Source organism: Haliaeetus albicilla, chromosome 7 (genome assembly GCF_947461875.1).
Source record: "Haliaeetus albicilla chromosome 7, bHalAlb1.1, whole genome shotgun sequence".
Taxonomy (NCBI): domain Eukaryota; kingdom Metazoa; phylum Chordata; class Aves; order Accipitriformes; family Accipitridae; genus Haliaeetus; species Haliaeetus albicilla.
Window position 1 is genome coordinate 22900423 of NC_091489.1, and position 18623 is coordinate 22919045.

The following is an 18623-nucleotide window of genomic DNA, read 5'->3' on the forward strand; positions in this document are numbered from 1 at the left end:
TTGCTTGTTTGCTACAGATCATCCATTCATTTCTGAAGGGATCAAATACAGCATTCCTGTTCCTGGATGAGATTCATTCAAAATGTTGCATTTGTTCGTAGGTCAGCTTTCACACTATCCCATCATTCTACCCCAGCAAGATACCACAAATCTACCGATCTGCAGTAACAGTTTGAGAGCATTCAGTGTACAGTAAATGTGAGATAATTCATTTAACTTTGCGAGGCTTGCTAGGAAAGAGATTAAGCCAATTTGCATTACCTTAGATTTGTTTTAGAATACGAATGCACACGAACAGTTGCATAGCTGAAACCTCGTAACTAGTTTTATCATTGCCTTAATTATCTGCCTGAGCCTGTGGGGTTCGGTTAACTTTTTTATGCTTAACATACTGTAATGGACTTGTAAAAAAGATGTGATCCTCTTCTCATTAAAATAAGAGAAAAATCCGTATTTCAGCATTTAAACTCTGATTGACAGTAGCAAGTTTTCAGAAATCCCTTCTTAAACAGCTTGCGATTAAAAGTCTAAAAGTTTACCAGCATCTGGCAACAAAATCACACAAAACATCAAATGATCATTTGTTAGTATTAAGATCAAAGGCTTCCCAATCAGGATCAGACGTTCGCTACTCAGGGCTTTGCAATGACAGAATAAAAGATGCTTCTGCCCTCAAGCACTTAAAAACTAATGGTAATATCTGAAACATAGACATATTTTGACCCTTGCTCATGAAAAAGGCAGACTTGAAGGGGAGAATAGTGTACAAGAAATTGTAATGATCCAAAGTTAGAAACAATTCTCTGGCAGTGAAAGGAAATATTTTTATGTTCACCCTTGAACTGGTCTAGACAACCTTTCAGAATTAAAAACCAAATGCAGTGCCTAGTAACATAACTTCATTCCCTACAACTTCTGCAGTCATGTTCACTGGATCTGAAAGTCATGTGGCTGAAGGCAGCAGCAAGTGCAAAGGTCAGTTTTCCAAGGGGATGATTAAGGAACACACATTAACAGATTTGCAAAAACTCATGTAAGATACTTAGAACACAAATCATCAAAATACTCTGGACTCATGAGATTCCTCATCAAGCCATAATGCTTTTATCAAAATGTCATCACATCTAAACATGTGTTTCTCTCTCCTTTCTCTTGCATTTTTTTCTGTGCACAGTAAATTATAAATTTTTCTTCCTAGATACAATATAATAAAGAGTATTTGCAATATGCTTCTTTACCTCAATCCTATGAACACTAAGGCATGTGCATAACTTCATGCACAGGTGGTAACTCATTATTATTTATGTGAGTTAAGTTATTCACTGGAGTGCTTCCAAGACTGGAATCTCAGATTTTGATTCTCAGCCTCTTTTTTCCCCTTCCTGGGTAGAAGCAGACTTAAATGCGGAAATTTGCTATAACATATTCCATTATAATCCAATTTATTTTTACAGAAACTACCCACTATGTATCACAATTTCCTGACTTGCCTAGTATAGTTGAAAGACGTAAATGTGACAAAGCTTTTATGATCTTCTTATTAGTAGTATTTTTGTAACCAACTATGCCTGACTTTATTACTGTTAAAATGAGATTTCCTAGGTTCCTGTTTTGACAAAGGCACACATAGAATATTGCCAGGTACTATATGTAAAGTAAAATAAAATAAAATAAAGCAAAGAGAATTTATTTCAGCTTAGCATGAAATCAGTCTGGGATCTCCTCATAACAACTTCTGCTAAGAAGAGTCACTGGAATTGAATTCTCAAGACATGAACAATTCTTCCTTTAATAAATTGGCCAAAACTTGCACTGTAACTGTTTAACAAGAATTAAACATCACATTCCAGCTCTTGCCATGTTAAGTTCATTCCTTCACATACAAAAATAGACAGAGAAAGCAGATTTGTCAGGGTCTTGTGGTTTCATAATGTTTGCACAATGTGGAGGAACATCCCAATCATCGTTTCACTGTCTTTCAACTTGAAGCAGAAGTTGCAGACTGACTCAAGTGGCACAAAGAACCGAGTGTTGAAACGAAAGCAAGAAACATGTGCAGCTGATACAGATTTGAGCACAGCAAATTGAGAAACTGAATAAAAGGCAGACTGAACTTCTGCCAAAATGGTATTTTGTGCTACTCTGCACAAGCACACACAAAAGAGGAAACAATAATAAAAAAAAATCTGGAAGTTTTCCCCAGATAATTTGCAGAATAAAGAACAACTCTTTGGCCCTCAGAGGCATGATTTTAGCCAGATAGCATTAGCGTGCAAAGGAATCAAGACCAGCTACAGCACTTCTGTATACCAAAATACAAATTACTTTAGTTACTTTAGTATGAAGCACTAAACTGGAGCCAGACTGTCTGTCTGTGGACTTCTGTACTAGACTGGTCCATCCACTGGAATGCCTCCTGGGAGACAAGAGAAAAATATCCTGGGAGGACCAATATTTAAATGTTTTGACCAAGAGGAAAGTGACTGGAACAAAGCCCCAAAATCTCTGTGTCTTTAGTGGAAGAAATCTATTTTATATTGTCTTGGAAGGCCAGGCTTCAGCACAAGATATTCAAAATCACTTAATTTATTGGAAAAAAAATACAAACACACCAAACTGTTTTTTATAAAACCTCAGAAAACAAATAGACAAATAGACTGTCAGGTAGATTCATTGTGACAGGAATTTGTATGCATGAAGCCTTAAAAATAAGCAAGAAAACAAGGAAAATATATGAATAATATTGTAAGAATAGATTTTCAATGGGTGGCTGTCCCTGAACAGACTTACAACAAAATCGACCTTTGGAAAAGGTGGAAATGCTTAAGTTAAGTACCAATATTTTTAGCTGAAAGACACTTCCTTACATTATGTAGGAATCTCAGATTCAAGTTCAGCTCTCACTCTCTCATAGGGGACACTTGTTCCCAGGAGAGCTTCATGTGGGTGGCAAGGGAGGAAGAGAATACATCTCTTCTTAATAACCATATCTGGTGGCTGATGAAGGAAAACTCACATACTCCATAGGAAGTTTCTGTTCCACACTCTGTAGACGGAGGTAGGAAAATGGACTCAGAGGTTGCAGACAATGAGGGACTGAATGGAGAGGACAACTGGAGGTCATGAGAGATACACTATTAATAGAGGCGGACAAAAGCATATTTATGAGTGAATTTGGGAATGTCATCATGGGTGGTAAGGGTGACAAAGGTTTTCTGTTTAATGACTGGACAGAGAGCGAGCAATAAAAAGCTTCTGAGCCCTTTCCAGAGAAGTGTACAAGGTTAATGTGGCCTCTCCAACAACTTTCTGTCATTGGCGATGCTATCAAAAATGTCCAAATGTGATCATCAAGTGTGAATTTTTGCACTTGGAAATCACATTCTCCCCCTTCTAAGGTCACAGGGGACTTTCATTCTTTTTCATCTAGTTGCACCTTGAGTCACAGCATTTATCTGGGCATCCTTGCCCTCTGGATTAACCTGGGAGAAATGAATGAAATATAAATGCTCAGAAGTAGACAAAATTCCAGCTTAATCAGCCTTAGATGAGCAAGAATAACTGGAATGCAATGGAAGAAAGAATACACACTGTTCACAGGGAATAAGAATGTACCTCATAGACTTTTAACAGATGATGACATCTCCTAACACATGTCCTGTCACATCAACAAATCCTCACTTAAGAGCTCAGCATTGTAGAAAACTGTATCTGCCAACTGGTGCTCAGCTGCAAAAACCATCACCAGCCACACAAGTCATAATATAACAGCTTAAATGCCAATGTTCATAATTTGCTACTGCAGTAAATAATTAAAAATAGAAATGTACTAGTTTTATGAAGTACGAAGCAGATGAGCAAAAGAGCTGAACAATGAGAGGTACTCTTACTGCTGGGAGGCAGCACCGTTTCCCTGAAACCTAACAGAGGGGTAGTGCAGTTTTTATTCTCTTTTTAAGTTAGCTCTGACCAGCCCAATAAAATAACGACTACACCAAAAGTCAGACAGAAACACCCACAGGTAGAAAACAGCAAGCCACAGAATATTCCTCTGTGTAAGTTTTATATTTTAAATGTCAAAGTGATGCATTGACCAACCTCTGGCCAAATCCCTCCCACTTCAGTGGATTTTAAAGCTATACTCTACTGGTGTCCAGATAAGAAGCAACAATTTCCCCTGTGTTTTAAAAGAGATGCTTACAGCTGCATCCAACAAGTTAAATCTTTCAGCAAATCATTAGTTTTGTTTTTAACATGGTTATTATAACAGCCCTATATAATTCTGAAATCAAATAATTCTAAAATCAAATAATTCTAAAATCAAATAATTATAACACCGTGCAAAGTGCTGGACAAGTATATACACCAAGGAAAGTGTCCATTCTCAACTTCAGAAATCCTCAGGCATAAGTCAGAAGTCTGTTGTTCTGACAAATATATGACCTGAAACTTGCCTACTGGATCCAGGCCTTCCCACATAATCTCTGCCAACGAATGCCCTCATTGCCTATGGGGATGTTGGTTTGCCTTTCCTTTTTCTCTTCTACTCCAACCACTTGTTAAAAAGTAGAAATACTTTGAAAGAGAATCTGTCTGCTGGCTTGTCTCAAGCACTCCTGCACTCATACACTGGTTCCTCTGCCTGGCTGTAACAGCATGATGGCCACCTCCACATGCTGCACCTCCCCTCACTACATTCCCTGTGCAGCCTGAATTGCAGCAGAGCAGAGAGATTAAAAGACTAAATTCCGAATGTCTTGGGTTTTGCCCTGTTACTGCAAGAATCAGGGTAAAGAGCTAGTGGAAAAGGGGAATGAAAGTTTACATGTCAAGGAGTAGATGGGAAAGAACTGACGGTGAATATCCTTGCCTGTCTGTATATTCACATTAGCTCTAAACCCAGCATCTCACCCCTTGAAAGTACGAAGTGAACACACTTGGTATAAGAAGATGCCTTCCCTTAAAGCAATGTTCACATTAAAGACTCACTAATCTCATTTAGAATATTTAAATATGGGGGAAGGGGAAAACTCTGCTTTTCCTGTGAATTTTTTGGTTTTGTGGTTTCTTTTTTGGGAGTAACCTGATTATGTTATCCAAAATGGGCTCACAAAATACATACGGAACAACATACTATGCACAGCTGAACACCTGTGTAACATTACACACCTTTATTTTTTTAAAATCAGAGAGCAAATCACTGCAATTAAATAATTTAGTATCACCATTATTTTACACCACCCTGAATTTTTTTTCATTTTTAAGTGACAATTTTATACCACCTTTCCAGGATAAACAGCTCTCAACACTTTTGAAAGACATATGTGCTCACAAAACTTCCATTGAGAACCTCACAATTCATGGAGTATTTACTCTCATAGCAACCCAATTCTCATAACAATCCAGACTCCAGTCTGGATTAAGACCTTCTTTACAGATGGAAATCATAGGCAGAAAATAATAAGGGCCACATCTGCTAAGGAGGTCATGCACCAGAGACTGACTGAGGTCCAGCTGTGCTATCTTCCCCTTTTCCCATGTCTAACCTCTTAGGCATTTAGGCTCAGACATATCCCATCTTACGTTTAGGCAACGCTTTAGTGACATGCAAAAGTTAAAATCTACTCATGATAAGCTCTCCCTGTATTCCCTTTCCTACTGCTCTAGCCTCCTTGCAGTCAACAATATATATATTTGAGTTCCATTGGCAATTACCTTCCCAATGAGCTCTCTATAAATATGGCAAAGGTAGTCACTGCAGGAAGGAGAAAGTCTACTACTTTCATTTTACAGTCTCCTGAAATGCACACATTTCCCTACTTGTATGGATGCCACCTATAAGTACAAAAAAAGAAAGGATTATACTTAAGAATTCCTCTCCTTTTGCTTCATGGTTGTTCGTGACATTTGTTTACTGTTGCTTATCTCAGCAGCATATCTACATTAATTTCACTTGCCCTTGAGGTACTCTGGGTTTATACAAGCCAACATTATCTGCTGTCAGTACTACTGGCTGTTAATATGCCATTGCTGTTTCTAAGGACTCTGTATGGATTCTTAAAGAACAGTGGTACTGGGATTTTTTAAAATATCCCTACTCATAACAAAGTGAGAAACCAAGAGGAATTAATTTCTGTTTCTGTCTCTAAGACAGTTTTCAAAGTTATCCATACAAGTTTGTGAGCTACAAAATGTTCTCTGATTTTTAAAACTTTGTATTAAAGTTGACTTGGACTTTAGTCATATATTATGTGAGATGGCACAGGAGATGTAAACATCCTAAGGGCACAATCAAAAAAAGGATGAAAGGAATGACTACCTCGCTGGGGCCATTCAGCAAATTCTGTGGCAGTCTACGGGCTACACTCAAAAGTGATATAAATGCTCATGTTCAGCTAGGTTTCTCTCTTGTTTTGATAACTGTAAGTTAGAAATGGTTCTGACAAAGTCACTGTTGTTACAATGTTTGAAAAACAGCAGAAGAGGAGTTTTTGACAGAATACTGAAATGTGCACTGATTTGGCACTGTGAAGCTGCAAATCAAGCAAGGCTGTTTTTTACAAGACATGAATAACTACCCTTATCTTAGCATTCAAAAAATTCAGATTTTTGTCTGGGCCTGTGACTTTTCCTATTAGCTTTCTTTTTTAATAACCACAAACAGCTGTCTCAAAACACAAGAGGACTGGCCCATCTGTGGTCATAATCCACAGGTTCTGTCTTTGGACACTTCTAACCCACTGGCTGGGGAGGTGAGTGTGGAAAGGATTTCTCTAATATACTGCTTCTCACATCCTTTTCTTGAGCATCTGATTCTGGCTGGGATAAAGAGGCGGGAAACTTATCCTAAACAAGCCCTTTGTCTGACGTAGTATGGACATGGTTATGTTCTTAAAAAGAAATACCTTTGTATTAATTACTCTTGAATGGCACAACACCTAGAAAACCTGCATCCACGTATGTACATACCAACATTCTCCCTGTCCATTTTCTTCCCTTCCATACATTTGCCCTAATTTTTTGTTTTATCCAGGCCTTTAGCTCTACCTCTCCCAGCAGTCTGCTCCTGTCTCAACGCACTGGTCTTCCCACTACTCCCTTCTCCCCTTGCCCGAGCACCGTTCCCTGGGCTCCCGTTACCAGCCCAGCGGCTCGCTGCTGACTCAGCAGGGGAGTTCCTGCTCCTGCTCCTGCAGGCTGCGACCGCCTCTCTCTGCCTCCCTCGCTCTTCCTCCTGCTCTCCTGCTTGCTGTTCCATGACCTGCACTCCTTTTGGATCTCATCAGAGGGGAGAGGATGAGTATGACTGTCCGCTTGGGTGAGGGATTCACTCCCCAGCATTACTCACCCCAGAGCCAGCCAAGGGAGCCAAAGATTCAACAGAAAAGCTGGGGAGTCAAAGAATAACATCTACAGCTGGCATTGGAACAGGTCAGTCTCTTACTCACTCATCCTGATTCATCAGTTTCCCCGTAAATTCACCCATCACTCCAGTTTATTACTTATTTCTTCCTCCATGCATCCAGATACTGCCAGTTATTTCCATTTGCCTACTACATCCATTATCTTCTTGCAACATCTCTTCCAACATACGTCAGGAGCCTCATGCTTGTTCCTGTATAAACTCTTCCCTCATTTGCAGCATCTGCTTCAGCCCTGCCTCATATATTGTGCTTAGGGTCTGTGTCTCATTGCTCTCCTTGACTTTTTCACATTAACCCTCTGAAAATGGGGTTTACTGTAACACTTTCCCTCTAACTTCACCCAAGCCATGATGAACAGGGAAGGTGAAAAACATGTACATGGGCAGGCCAGATAGCTCTGATACAGTGAATTGAAGCAGAATTCATGGCTCACATACCTTGCCGTACTTCTGTGCATAGGATCCTGTAAGCAGCGAATGGAAAACTATGATTGTTTCATCCAAATCCCAAACAAATACACGCTGAAAACAGAAGTGGGGATAATATTATTAAATAGATAACATCAAAGTCCTACCAGCATCCCACCCAGGGGGGGCTAAAAGTCAACTGAGTCCTGAAGTTTAACCAATCACTTAACTGAGCAAGTTTTCTCTGAAAATCAGCAAGAACAGTGTATCATGCATGGTAAAAAATCAGGAGAGTAACTTTTGAACTCTTCAACCATTTCTTATCTGTCCTCTAAAAAAGTTTTCAAAAAAGCTGTATAACACAGATTTCAGAAAAGTGAAGGGGGTCAAACATAATTGTTAACTTAACTAAGTATAAACAGTACTCTCAAGATACTTCTCTGCAAGCCTTATTGATTCAAGGTTCTTCTTTATTTCTATTGTATAGCTAAAATTGCCTTGGGTAAAAATGTCATACAGAATTTAAATAATATTGTAGCATAAACCAGATTATTCTAACTCAAAAAGAAAAATAAAAAAGGAGAGGAACTCCTTATATTGATAAGGGGTTCATTTTCACTGGCAAACTATAAAGGAGACAGGAAAACTGAAACGTAGTCTTTTCACTGGAAAAGTTAAATCCTTTGAAAAGCAAAAAATTCATACGTTTCTGTATAAAAGCAATGGCATTTACATTCAGTGCCTAGCACTGCAGCCCACCCTATCACCCCAGGAGCGGCTGCGTGGCCAGCCAAGTCCCAGCAACAGTCTTGCCTCCTGCTGCACCCAGAGCTGGTCAGCAAAGGCACAGCAGTGGGGCTGGCCAGGGCTGCTGGCTCCCAGTGCCGGTCTGGTGGCAGCAGGGGACACGCTGCACTGGTGGGCAGCACGGGCAGCACGCTCCCCTGATGTCAGAGCTGGAGTGTTTCACACACACACAGGCACTCCGCTTCCTCCTCCTCCTCCTCCTGCCACTGTAAGGCAGTGCACTGCTAACACAGGAGTAACAAGACTGTAATTACTCCGTTGCTAAGAGCGCTTTATATCGTCGCCCCATATATTAGGCAGATATATTTCTTCACTAAGGCACTAATCTTGCACATACTTAAGTACAGCCATAACTTCACTGATGTAAGCTGCCTCATTGAAATCCACTGACATTACTTAAAGGCACAAGGACAAACCTACGCGTAAGCATTTGAAAAGCTATGGCCAGACGATCCTGCGTATTTACACTGCATTCATAAATACATGTAATTAAGCTGAGCAACATATTTGAGATTTCCTATTTAAAAAACTAAAAGACAATGTGACAATTTTGAATACAGAAGTCTCACAGTTTTGTGGTTCTGTTGCATGAGAAACTGAAAGACATGCAAACTTAGAGCTAAAAAGTGCAAGGCTGAATCACATTTACTTTTCTGCCTAACTTTGTCATCAAGAACAGTAATGTCTCATTGTACGTGTATGTTAAACCACCAACTAATATCTGTTATATTCAGTTAGTGGGACTGAGTCCATAATGTTTTCTAAAATGCCTTAAGCTATTTCCACAGCTGTAGTTTTCAAAATTTACTTTTCATCAGAAGAAACCTCCACATTACCATTCATCAGTTACCGCAGGCATACCTCCAAGTCACTGTCCGGAGGGGGTGATGGATTATTCTTCCGCCCTCTACCCCGAGACTTTGACCCAGAACTCCTACATGTTCTCTCATCAAGATCTTTGATTGGCGTAGAGGGGCTCTGCACTGTGTCAAACTCCCCTGTAAAGTCAACCATTCGTGGCAAAATTAGTGCTGGATTTTTAAATAATAAACTTTTTTTTTCTCATAGCTAGACATGTCGGTATGCAAACTCAACCCCAAGATGCACTAAAAAAGTTGTATAAAATGAGTGATAACGTGGTTTGTCTTATGTAGATGGAATCTGCAGATGTCACATACACTTTTGACTTTACCAAGGAAACGTTATAAACCTTAGCAGAATAAGAAAAGATTAAAATGACACATATGCATGTGCAGACATACATACAAATACACATGAGCACATGCAAAATATTGATAGATCCAGGGAAGATGCATTTTAAAAGTCACACTAATGACTTCTCAAAACGTGAAGTGCCTTTTAGTTAAAGCAGTTCATTTCCCATGTTTGGAGTTCAGCTAGACTTATTTCCAAGTCCTGTGTTACTTTTACTAGAACACCCTTTGGCACATGTCCACGCACCAGAAGAGCCAGTCAGCTTCCTGCTTCACGTCCTCCTCCCATGTCACCTGCTCTTTAGTAGATTCCACTTTTTTTTTTCACCTTAACTCTGCCCATAAATTGGAAAAGTCATAATATTAAATGCAATATATCAGTTACTACCAGAAAGAGGATGAAGTCATACTTGTTGTATTCTGATCATCTTTCTCTAAGTATCAGCTATTGTCTGCTGTCAGAGGGAAGATGTGCTACAAGAACCTTTGGTTTGGCGTGGCAGAGTTGCTCTTAACACTCAGGCCTACCCTTGACTTACGCATTTAATCTACTTTGCCTCTGCTGGTAACGAAGGGTTTCAGAGGTGATCAAAAACCAGTAGCTGTGTAAGTCAGACAGACTGCAGGAAGGATGGCATGGAACTTCCCCTTACAAAGTACTTTTATGACACAGCTCAGAAAACAGAAAATATCCTTTTCTTCATAACACAGTACCTTCAATGACCTTTTAAAGCTGCTAGCAATAAATGCAGTTTGGCTAGGTACCTGAGTGCTAAATGACATAAATCCTCCTTCATCATCTATCCTATTAATGATTCGATTTTTCTCCATTAAAGAAGGAAAGGGTAGAGCTTAGCTCTGACATCTAGTACAGAGTTTGATTCAAGGGAGTCCTTGTGCTGCACGTCATTATGCGTTTCGGGGCCACTTTGCTAATATTTGTTAAAAATGCTGATGATGGCACATCTGCAGAATAAATTAACATGTGGTACAAACATTTCCCAAGAATCATCTATGATGCATCTGATTTTGAGCTGGAATCTGAACATTATTCGTTTTTACAAAAGAGCATCACTAAGGTCACCAAAGTCCACCAGGCAACAGAGAAAGCAGCCGGCAGATCAAGGAGAGTGATTTTTCTGCTCTATTCTGAACTTGCAAGACCACGTCTGGAAAAATGTCTAGTTTTCAAGTACAAGAGAGATCTTGACAAACTGGAGTTAGTCCAGGTGAGGGCCACCAAGACAGTTAAGGGGCTGAGCACATAGGAGGAAAGGCTGAGTGACTTCACAGCCGTATACAGAGAAAGGACAAGAAGCAACAGACAGAAATCACAGCAAGGGATATTCCTGTTAGATACAAGATAAAAATCCTTCACTGTCAGAGTGGTCAGGCCGTGGGACAGGTGCCCAGAAAGGCTGTGCATTCTCCACCCTTGGAGATACTCAAAACTCAATTGGACACAGCCGTGAGCAACATGATCTTAGTTGGCTCATCCATGAGCGGGTTGGACCAAAAGACCCACAGAAGTCCCTTCCAGCGTGAATGATTGAATGTTTCTGTGATCTTCCTTGAGTCATTCACCTCATTCTCCCTCCACAACACAGATGAAAACAACTCTAGTCTAGCAGGCTGTAAGAAGAAAAAATAGACTGCAGTCTCAATTAAGTGTCTATGCATAACGTAACACAATAGTTAAATTCTTAATCTCTTCCATCATTTATTTATTCCTTACAGTGAACCACATACAGAAGATTATTAAACTAAATACACTGGGAAGTTATATTTATATATCTTGACTTGGAAAATACTGTTGTATTTCTTGGAAGAATAAGATTTAAGCCCATAATGTCACATTCCTGAATGGGAGCTCTAGACATTGTGAGGAAAGAATTCAAGATTCAAGGAAAGGGGAGAACAAGAAGAAAGTTAGTTCCTGAGCCTATTGATAAGGACATTTATCTGGAGAAGGACATACCTACGTTCACGTTCCACTGCCTTCTCCAGGGCACACTGGTTTATTTGACTCAGTGACTGATATATATGAAGTCTAAAGACATACGTTCATGACCAAGAATCCGTATCTCTGTACCCTCAAGTAGAAAGTGATGAATCCTCCATGAAACAGGAGGAAATCAAATCTGTCTCCCTCACTTCCTGGGAAAGTACTCACATTATTCTGCTATCGACTGGAAGAAGATACTACTACTTTTTCTCGAACTAGGTGATGACTAATTCAATGTCGCAAAACCAACGTGCTTCTCTGCTTGTGCAGAACAGAGACAAACTTTCAGACAGCAGCAATTTGAGAATTTATTCCAGGTATCGTTTTAGGCAGGTCTGTCTGGATTTGGATAAGGATCATATGCATTCTGTAGTAGTTTCTCTTCAGCCAAAACTCTTACTTGCCAAGAAATGAACAGCAATAATATCATGTCATGAATAATGTTCCCATGCTGTTTTTACTTTGTCCCTACAGAACGGAGGGAGAATTCTTGTTGACTAATCATTTCTATTCCCAGCACAGTGTTGATGTCAGTAAGGACACTGCAGGCAGTGGAGCGATCAATAAGGTCACATTATCTTAGTTGTTTCTCCATAAGAAGAATAGTAAAATATACTTGGGTAAATGTACAAACGTACAAAAAGATGCTTCATAAACAGAATCCTCATGTAGCAAAAACCTACACTGACTTCAAAAGAAGTTCTGAGTATGCAAGAGTTCTGTCTGAAAATATAATTTCCTAGATTTTTCTGACAGAGTGGAAAAAATATCCCAAAACAAAACCCCAGAAATGAAAAGGCAAAAATTAAATAAGTGAAAATGAATGTTTACATTCTTACCACAAAATTCTTCATATTTATAACATTTCAACATTTTACAACAAAATCAAGACTCATTTCTACAGTAATGTATTAAAACATCTGTTCTCAATGACTGTGTTTACTCTCATCTACCAAAAATAATATATAAAAACCCCCTTGTTCTAAATCTTCTCTGAAAGTATCTAACAACTGAAGTAAATAACTTCAATTTTCATTTAGCATTAGCCATTACCAGTTGCCCCAGGCTTCTGCTTGGGTCAATGCTGTACATGATTGCATAATTATCCATTAATCAGTACTGTAACTAATCACTGTACCTTGTAAATTCTAGATATTTAAAGCCAACTTTATTTCATTACGCTAATCTCTAAATCAGAATGAGCAGCTGTCTCTTACTTGAATGCAAGGTATGCATCTATTTTAGAACTGCAGAAGTCAGTAGTGCATGTTTTTTGGAACAACTGTAGGCTTAATTGCTTGATTTGCTTTTTACCAGCAGCAGGCTAAAGGAGCAACTGCATTTTCTGATCCTCCCTTTGCTTTAGAAATGAGGTCAATGCTGATAAAAGGAAAACTTACTAAAAATTCAGCCATGTAACATAAAAGAATGTGAGAAATTCTAGCACCAGAGTTCTGAAAACCTTACCCTCATGAAGAGTTCCTACCGCAGCTCATATTAGATAGTAATTTTTATTGCACGTTTGAAATTTTTTAGCTTTTCCAATATTCAACACATGCCTAATAGATATACTTCATAGCCTTCTCCCACTGGAACTATGAGCAGCATCAGAGATCCAATAAAGCAAGAGGAAAATGTTAAAACCAGAACATGGAATGACCACTTTATCACAGATGTTCATACACATACTCATACACTGGTTCATGTCCAGCATGAAGCCTTCCATGCCGTGGAGACCTTGCAGTAGCTCCAGTTAAAGGACAAGGAGCTACAGCACCACCGTTACAAAAGGAGGTAGTCTTTCATACCCAAAACATTGTTTCCCACCAGTAGTTTGATGTGAACATCCTCTCCTCCCTGTTAAAACACAGTTGTGCCACCTAACCAGGAGAAAAGAGTTACGGGCACAGTCTGCATATAGACCTTTGTGCTGTTTTTCATAATGCCATCTCCTGGAGAAGCTGCAAAGGGTGATTTCACTGTGGGTACCAAATTAAGAGAGCCAAGCTCTGCTGCATCCCAGAAACCGATTTGGAGCTAATATCCTATGATATCACCTCACCTAAATCTGGACATATGAAAGTGAGGTGCCTAAACGTGAAGCTTTTACCCAGGCTCCCTACAGACCTATTTCCTCTGCCAGAATTTTATCCACCCTAGATTAAATGTACTAATGTACTCATCGAATATACTCAAATGTACTCATCTCCTGAGGCAGAATCCCTTAAGGATTCTCCTGACTTATCCCAATATGAGATGGAGTGCCCCTGGAGATACCTATTTGTCTCATAGATACTCTGTGGTAATGAGTGCATTTTGAAAAATCTTAATGTAGGGCAGGCACAATACAAACACCAAAGAGAAGTCCATGGGAAGGGTAAGGAGCTGAGCCTTACACAGATGTGGGATGGATGAACTTCTAAGCCCCTTCATACTCTCCTTATGGATTGACTTTTGTTACATATTCTTAGCAGAAGGAGCAGTCAAAAGATGGCTTCAACATTACAAACCTCTTTTTTCCTGGCTTGTAATGTGTTATTGCTTATTATGAGTAGCAGAAAGAGTAAAGTCTGTTTCAATTTTCATCCCATTTTCTTTACTTGGTCAATAAATATAACTGATATTAACTCTTGATCTGATGGGGCTTTATTATAAAAACATGAAATCCTGTACATGTGGAGAGTACTAGAGGCTTTGATTCGTTATTTGAATTAATAGCTAGCAGAGATGGCAGAAGAGTGAAGTGCGTTGCTGTGTTTAATCTTAGGTTTTAGTTGCAGTAAGTCTTAAGGACCGAGCAATAAAGGCCTGTTAGACAGCAGGTGAATACGGTGAGTGCTGAAGCTCTGCAGTATGATCTACTGTATCTGAAGTGATCTCCAAGACACTGCACCTCACTGATGGACATTTATTTTTACAGTGACACAGAAGGACACAGGCATGTCATGTATTCGCACAGTGGGTGTTGTGCTCTCAGCAGAGAGTCGCATGATCAGTGCAACCCTTCACAGAAGTAAGGAGTGTGTGGGCAGATTTGTAAGTTCAGATGCACAACCTACTTAACAAGAAAACAAGTTCATATGCTTAAACAATCCACAAGCAAGAAAAATTCTTACTGTTTCATAGATGTGAAGCCTTCAATATTTTTTCAACCTGTTCAAGCTATGTAAGATTCCTTTTTTCTATCAATGCTATTCAATATTAAGGCAGTTTGTAATACATGATAAACCTATACAGCGTTTCTAGGAAACAGATACACAAGGGACAGACAGTATGGGAAACACCATCGGATTTTCTCAAATAAAAATATGGGGGAATAACAAAGGAACAAAGAGAAATACACAGAACATGCACAATTATCAAAACGTCAGCTGTGAGTACTCATCCCACTCTTTTAAAAATGCTCTACATATGATTTGTGTCTGTTATGGATGTCCTGCAGCTGTTGAAATGTCACTTGATTTCAAGTTACCTCTTAGCTTTTTCTTCCTAAATTTGCATTCTGACACTACTGAGTAACATTTTATGCTTTCATCAAAAACCAAGGGAATGTGTTATCTCCCCATATCCACTCCATACCATACCATACCACAAACATGCATGTGCACGTGTGTGTGTGTGCACACACACAGACTTTAAAAATCAGCCTGAAGAAAACATCTGGCAAGGAAAAATTTCAATTCATACAATTAAAATTCCAATGTTTTTAGTAAATTTAAGCAGGTTATAGGAAGTATGAGGCCTCGCTTATACTTTTCTACACAGTATTACCCTTCCTTTGTACAAATTCTTTATTATAATACATTAGTTTTCCTACTATACTTCTGAGTGAGATGTTGCAGTTAGGATGAGAATCCAGAAAATTTATGCAATGAGTTTATTTTGTGATTAAAGCCCATTTCCCCCCTATTCAGAGCCTAATCCAAACCCCAGTTTGCTAGTCTTTTTATAAATGCTCACGGTGTGTGGGTAAGGCAGACACTACCCACACTGCATAAGGGAAGCCAGTGTCCCTGAAAGAGATTGGTCTAGCAACACTGAGCCAGGCAGCTGGCAATTGATAACCTCTCCCATAGATGCTACACACAGCCTTCGTAAGCCACTAACGTTATGAATATATGACATAATACTGAACTAAATCTTTAAGAATGTCCTATATAATAGAAACAGTACAGGCAAGTGAGCATGAAAAGCAGGCTCTGTTCACCCAGTAAGGATACCACCCTCATCTGACAGTGGCTGTGAATTCCTAAACTATCCCACCAAGATCTTCATAGCTCTGCACTATACTATGCATAATTTCAACTACATAGTTTTAACTTTCCTTTACTTTAGTCCCATTTATATTAAGTGGGGGGAAATAAATTGGTGAGATGTTCAGGAACTTAGAAAACTAGCATAAAAAAAAAAAAAGAAAGAAATCCATATTAACATTTGTGTTTGCAGAACACACAGAATGGAGCAGGCAAATGACAGTGAACTGGGTTATAACGGTAATGAGCAAATGAAGAGCTGCCATTATCCAGCAGCGGGACTCTAAGAATAGAACGGTGCAACAAAATACTGTGTTGTAGTGGATGTGCACAAGAGGGCAGAGTTGGGCAGGCAAAGTGAGTCTCCTGAGGTCTCCCGAGAACGTTTTTTTGCAACATCAACTATTTCAATGATATTTTTTTAAAGAGACTTGTGCTAATAACCAATGGCTCTATTCTTAGTCACCTAAATTTGTGAATTGGCAACCATGGCTTGTATACATACATAAAGCCCATGTACTCTTGCTAGCATGACTGGGGCATAATTAAATGAACAACAGCATCTTGTTTTAAATTCTTCACAGCAATACTTCAGAACATGTAGCTGGATACAGGAATGTTCCCCTGTCAGTAACAGGAGAGCCCACTGAATTTTTATTTCAAAATTTACTAAAGGTTTGTTACTGTATGGTTGTTTTCAGTACTAACAGATCCCTACCAGACTGTTGTAACTTTTTCAGGCCTTCTCCTTACACAGACAACCATCTCAGTCTGCAAAGAGCTTTCTTTAACTAACAAAAAAACTAGACAGGTTTCCTAACTAAACCAAAAAAAAGCTTATTTTGGCTGCTTTGCATGATAAAGTTTTCTGAAAGGAATAAGCTTAAAATGTCAATATTCAAACAAGGTTCATATGAAATCTTGTCTTTATACAAGTACAAAATAAAATATAAAAATTGTTTTCACCTGAATGTAGATCTGTACCTGGTTGACTAGTCAGGCCAGGGAGAGAGTCCTGTAACTGGTAGGTTGATGATGATGAAGAAGTGCCATCAGCCGTGTTGTTTGAGGTCATATATGCACCATATGTTGATGCTGAGTAATACTGTGCATATTGATTTTGGCCAAAAGCTGTGTATGATGGATAATCCTAAAAGACCAAATGCAGCAGAGTACTTAAGTAGAGTTAAAGTGATTTTACTATTAAGTATTCTAAATGTGCAATCATATGATTTTTGCAAGAGTTTTGGGGGTTTAGTTTAGATTTTTTTTTTAATTTAAGGATATTTAACATTAGTTAATTTAAGGATATTTACGAAAAGACTACAGGGAGGTTGCTGAAGTATTTAAGTGCCACAAGATGCACCTAGGCTTCCACTGGGATTTTACTCACTTTCCACAGAAAATAGCACTGAACCACAGTGAGTCTAATTCAACATAACAGATATAAATTAAAATAACATGCTGTCATTGGAGTTATATAAATCCTTCTGCAATTGACAAACAAAAATGTTAATATTCATACCTGTTGTGAACTACTGAAGTTTGTAGAATTTGAAACAGAATTGTTTGCATAAATAGTGGATGATGGTGTAAAACTAGAACCTAAAATTAAAAAATACAATTAACTCTGAGAACTTGCTTGTGAATCAAAATAGAATTCTGAATACAACAGTCCATGTTAAGATATAGATGAATCTGAAGAACAAACAACTTTTATTTTGTTTAAACAATAAAATATTGTAATGAAACTCTAAAAGAAATTAAATGCTACTTCCATGCATACAGGCATACATTCCTCTTCATGCTCTGCCAGGAAGGTATTGGCAGCAAGTCATTACACTGATCAAAAAAGCATTTTTCAATTTATTGCAGTGTCTCACCTGTCCACAAATATTGTTTTTCCCTTTTGCCTTCATTTCTATGTTCTAACACTTTAGATATGTTCATATCATAACACTTTACATATGTTCACTTACGAAACAAAAAACTTTTCAAAGACTATTTTAATGATCCAGGTGTTTTTAATCGATCTGTAATGAGGAATGTCCTTGTTTTCAACATAAGTCAGATGATTCATATTGTAATTTGTAATATTTAAAAGATTAACCCTTGTATAAGAAGCTTAAAAATTATCCAAATAAAACAGGTTATCAATGACCAAAGGGTAATAAGTGAATTAATAATTGAATAATAAATGAAAGAATAAATATGAATTAAGGAGAAATTCTAACAAATTCTGTTAATCCAAAGAGAAACAAGTATCAAATGATGTCATGCTCAGAAACATGGAAACAAGGAAAAGTGATTTGTGTACCCTAATAAATAAAACAAATTCTTACAGTCCTGCCATGTGATTTTACCCCATTAAAAAATGAAGGTGCAAATAGGGACTGCATCGCATGACCAGATCTAAATTAACAGATGACCAAAATGAATACATATATGCATATTAGTACTGGAAGATAATACATAGCTTTAAATTTTAGAGGTAAAAGTAGCTGCCAATGATA

The 18623-nt window shown here is 38.4% G+C and overlaps 1 protein-coding gene across 17 annotated transcripts in view; it reads right to left on the bottom strand.

Moving 5' to 3' along the window:
• The window catches only part of EYA4 (EYA transcriptional coactivator and phosphatase 4), a 159812-nt gene that overhangs the window by 20275 nt on the left and 120914 nt on the right, over window positions 1-18623 (bottom strand). For 13 of the 17 annotated variants that reach the window (XM_069787282.1, XM_069787294.1, XM_069787285.1 and 10 more), the window contains 4 exons: window positions 17636-17715; window positions 17077-17260; window positions 9500-9636; window positions 7862-7945 (listed from right to left, as the gene is read on the bottom strand). In XM_069787282.1, coding sequence (XP_069643383.1) covers window positions 7862-7945; window positions 9500-9636; window positions 17077-17260; window positions 17636-17715 — 485 coding nt within the window. The remainder of the gene's footprint in view (window positions 1-7861; window positions 7946-9499; window positions 9637-17076; window positions 17261-17635; window positions 17716-18623) is intronic. The other 4 variants (XM_069787293.1, XM_069787284.1, XM_069787289.1 and 1 more) reach the window with 1 other exon arrangement.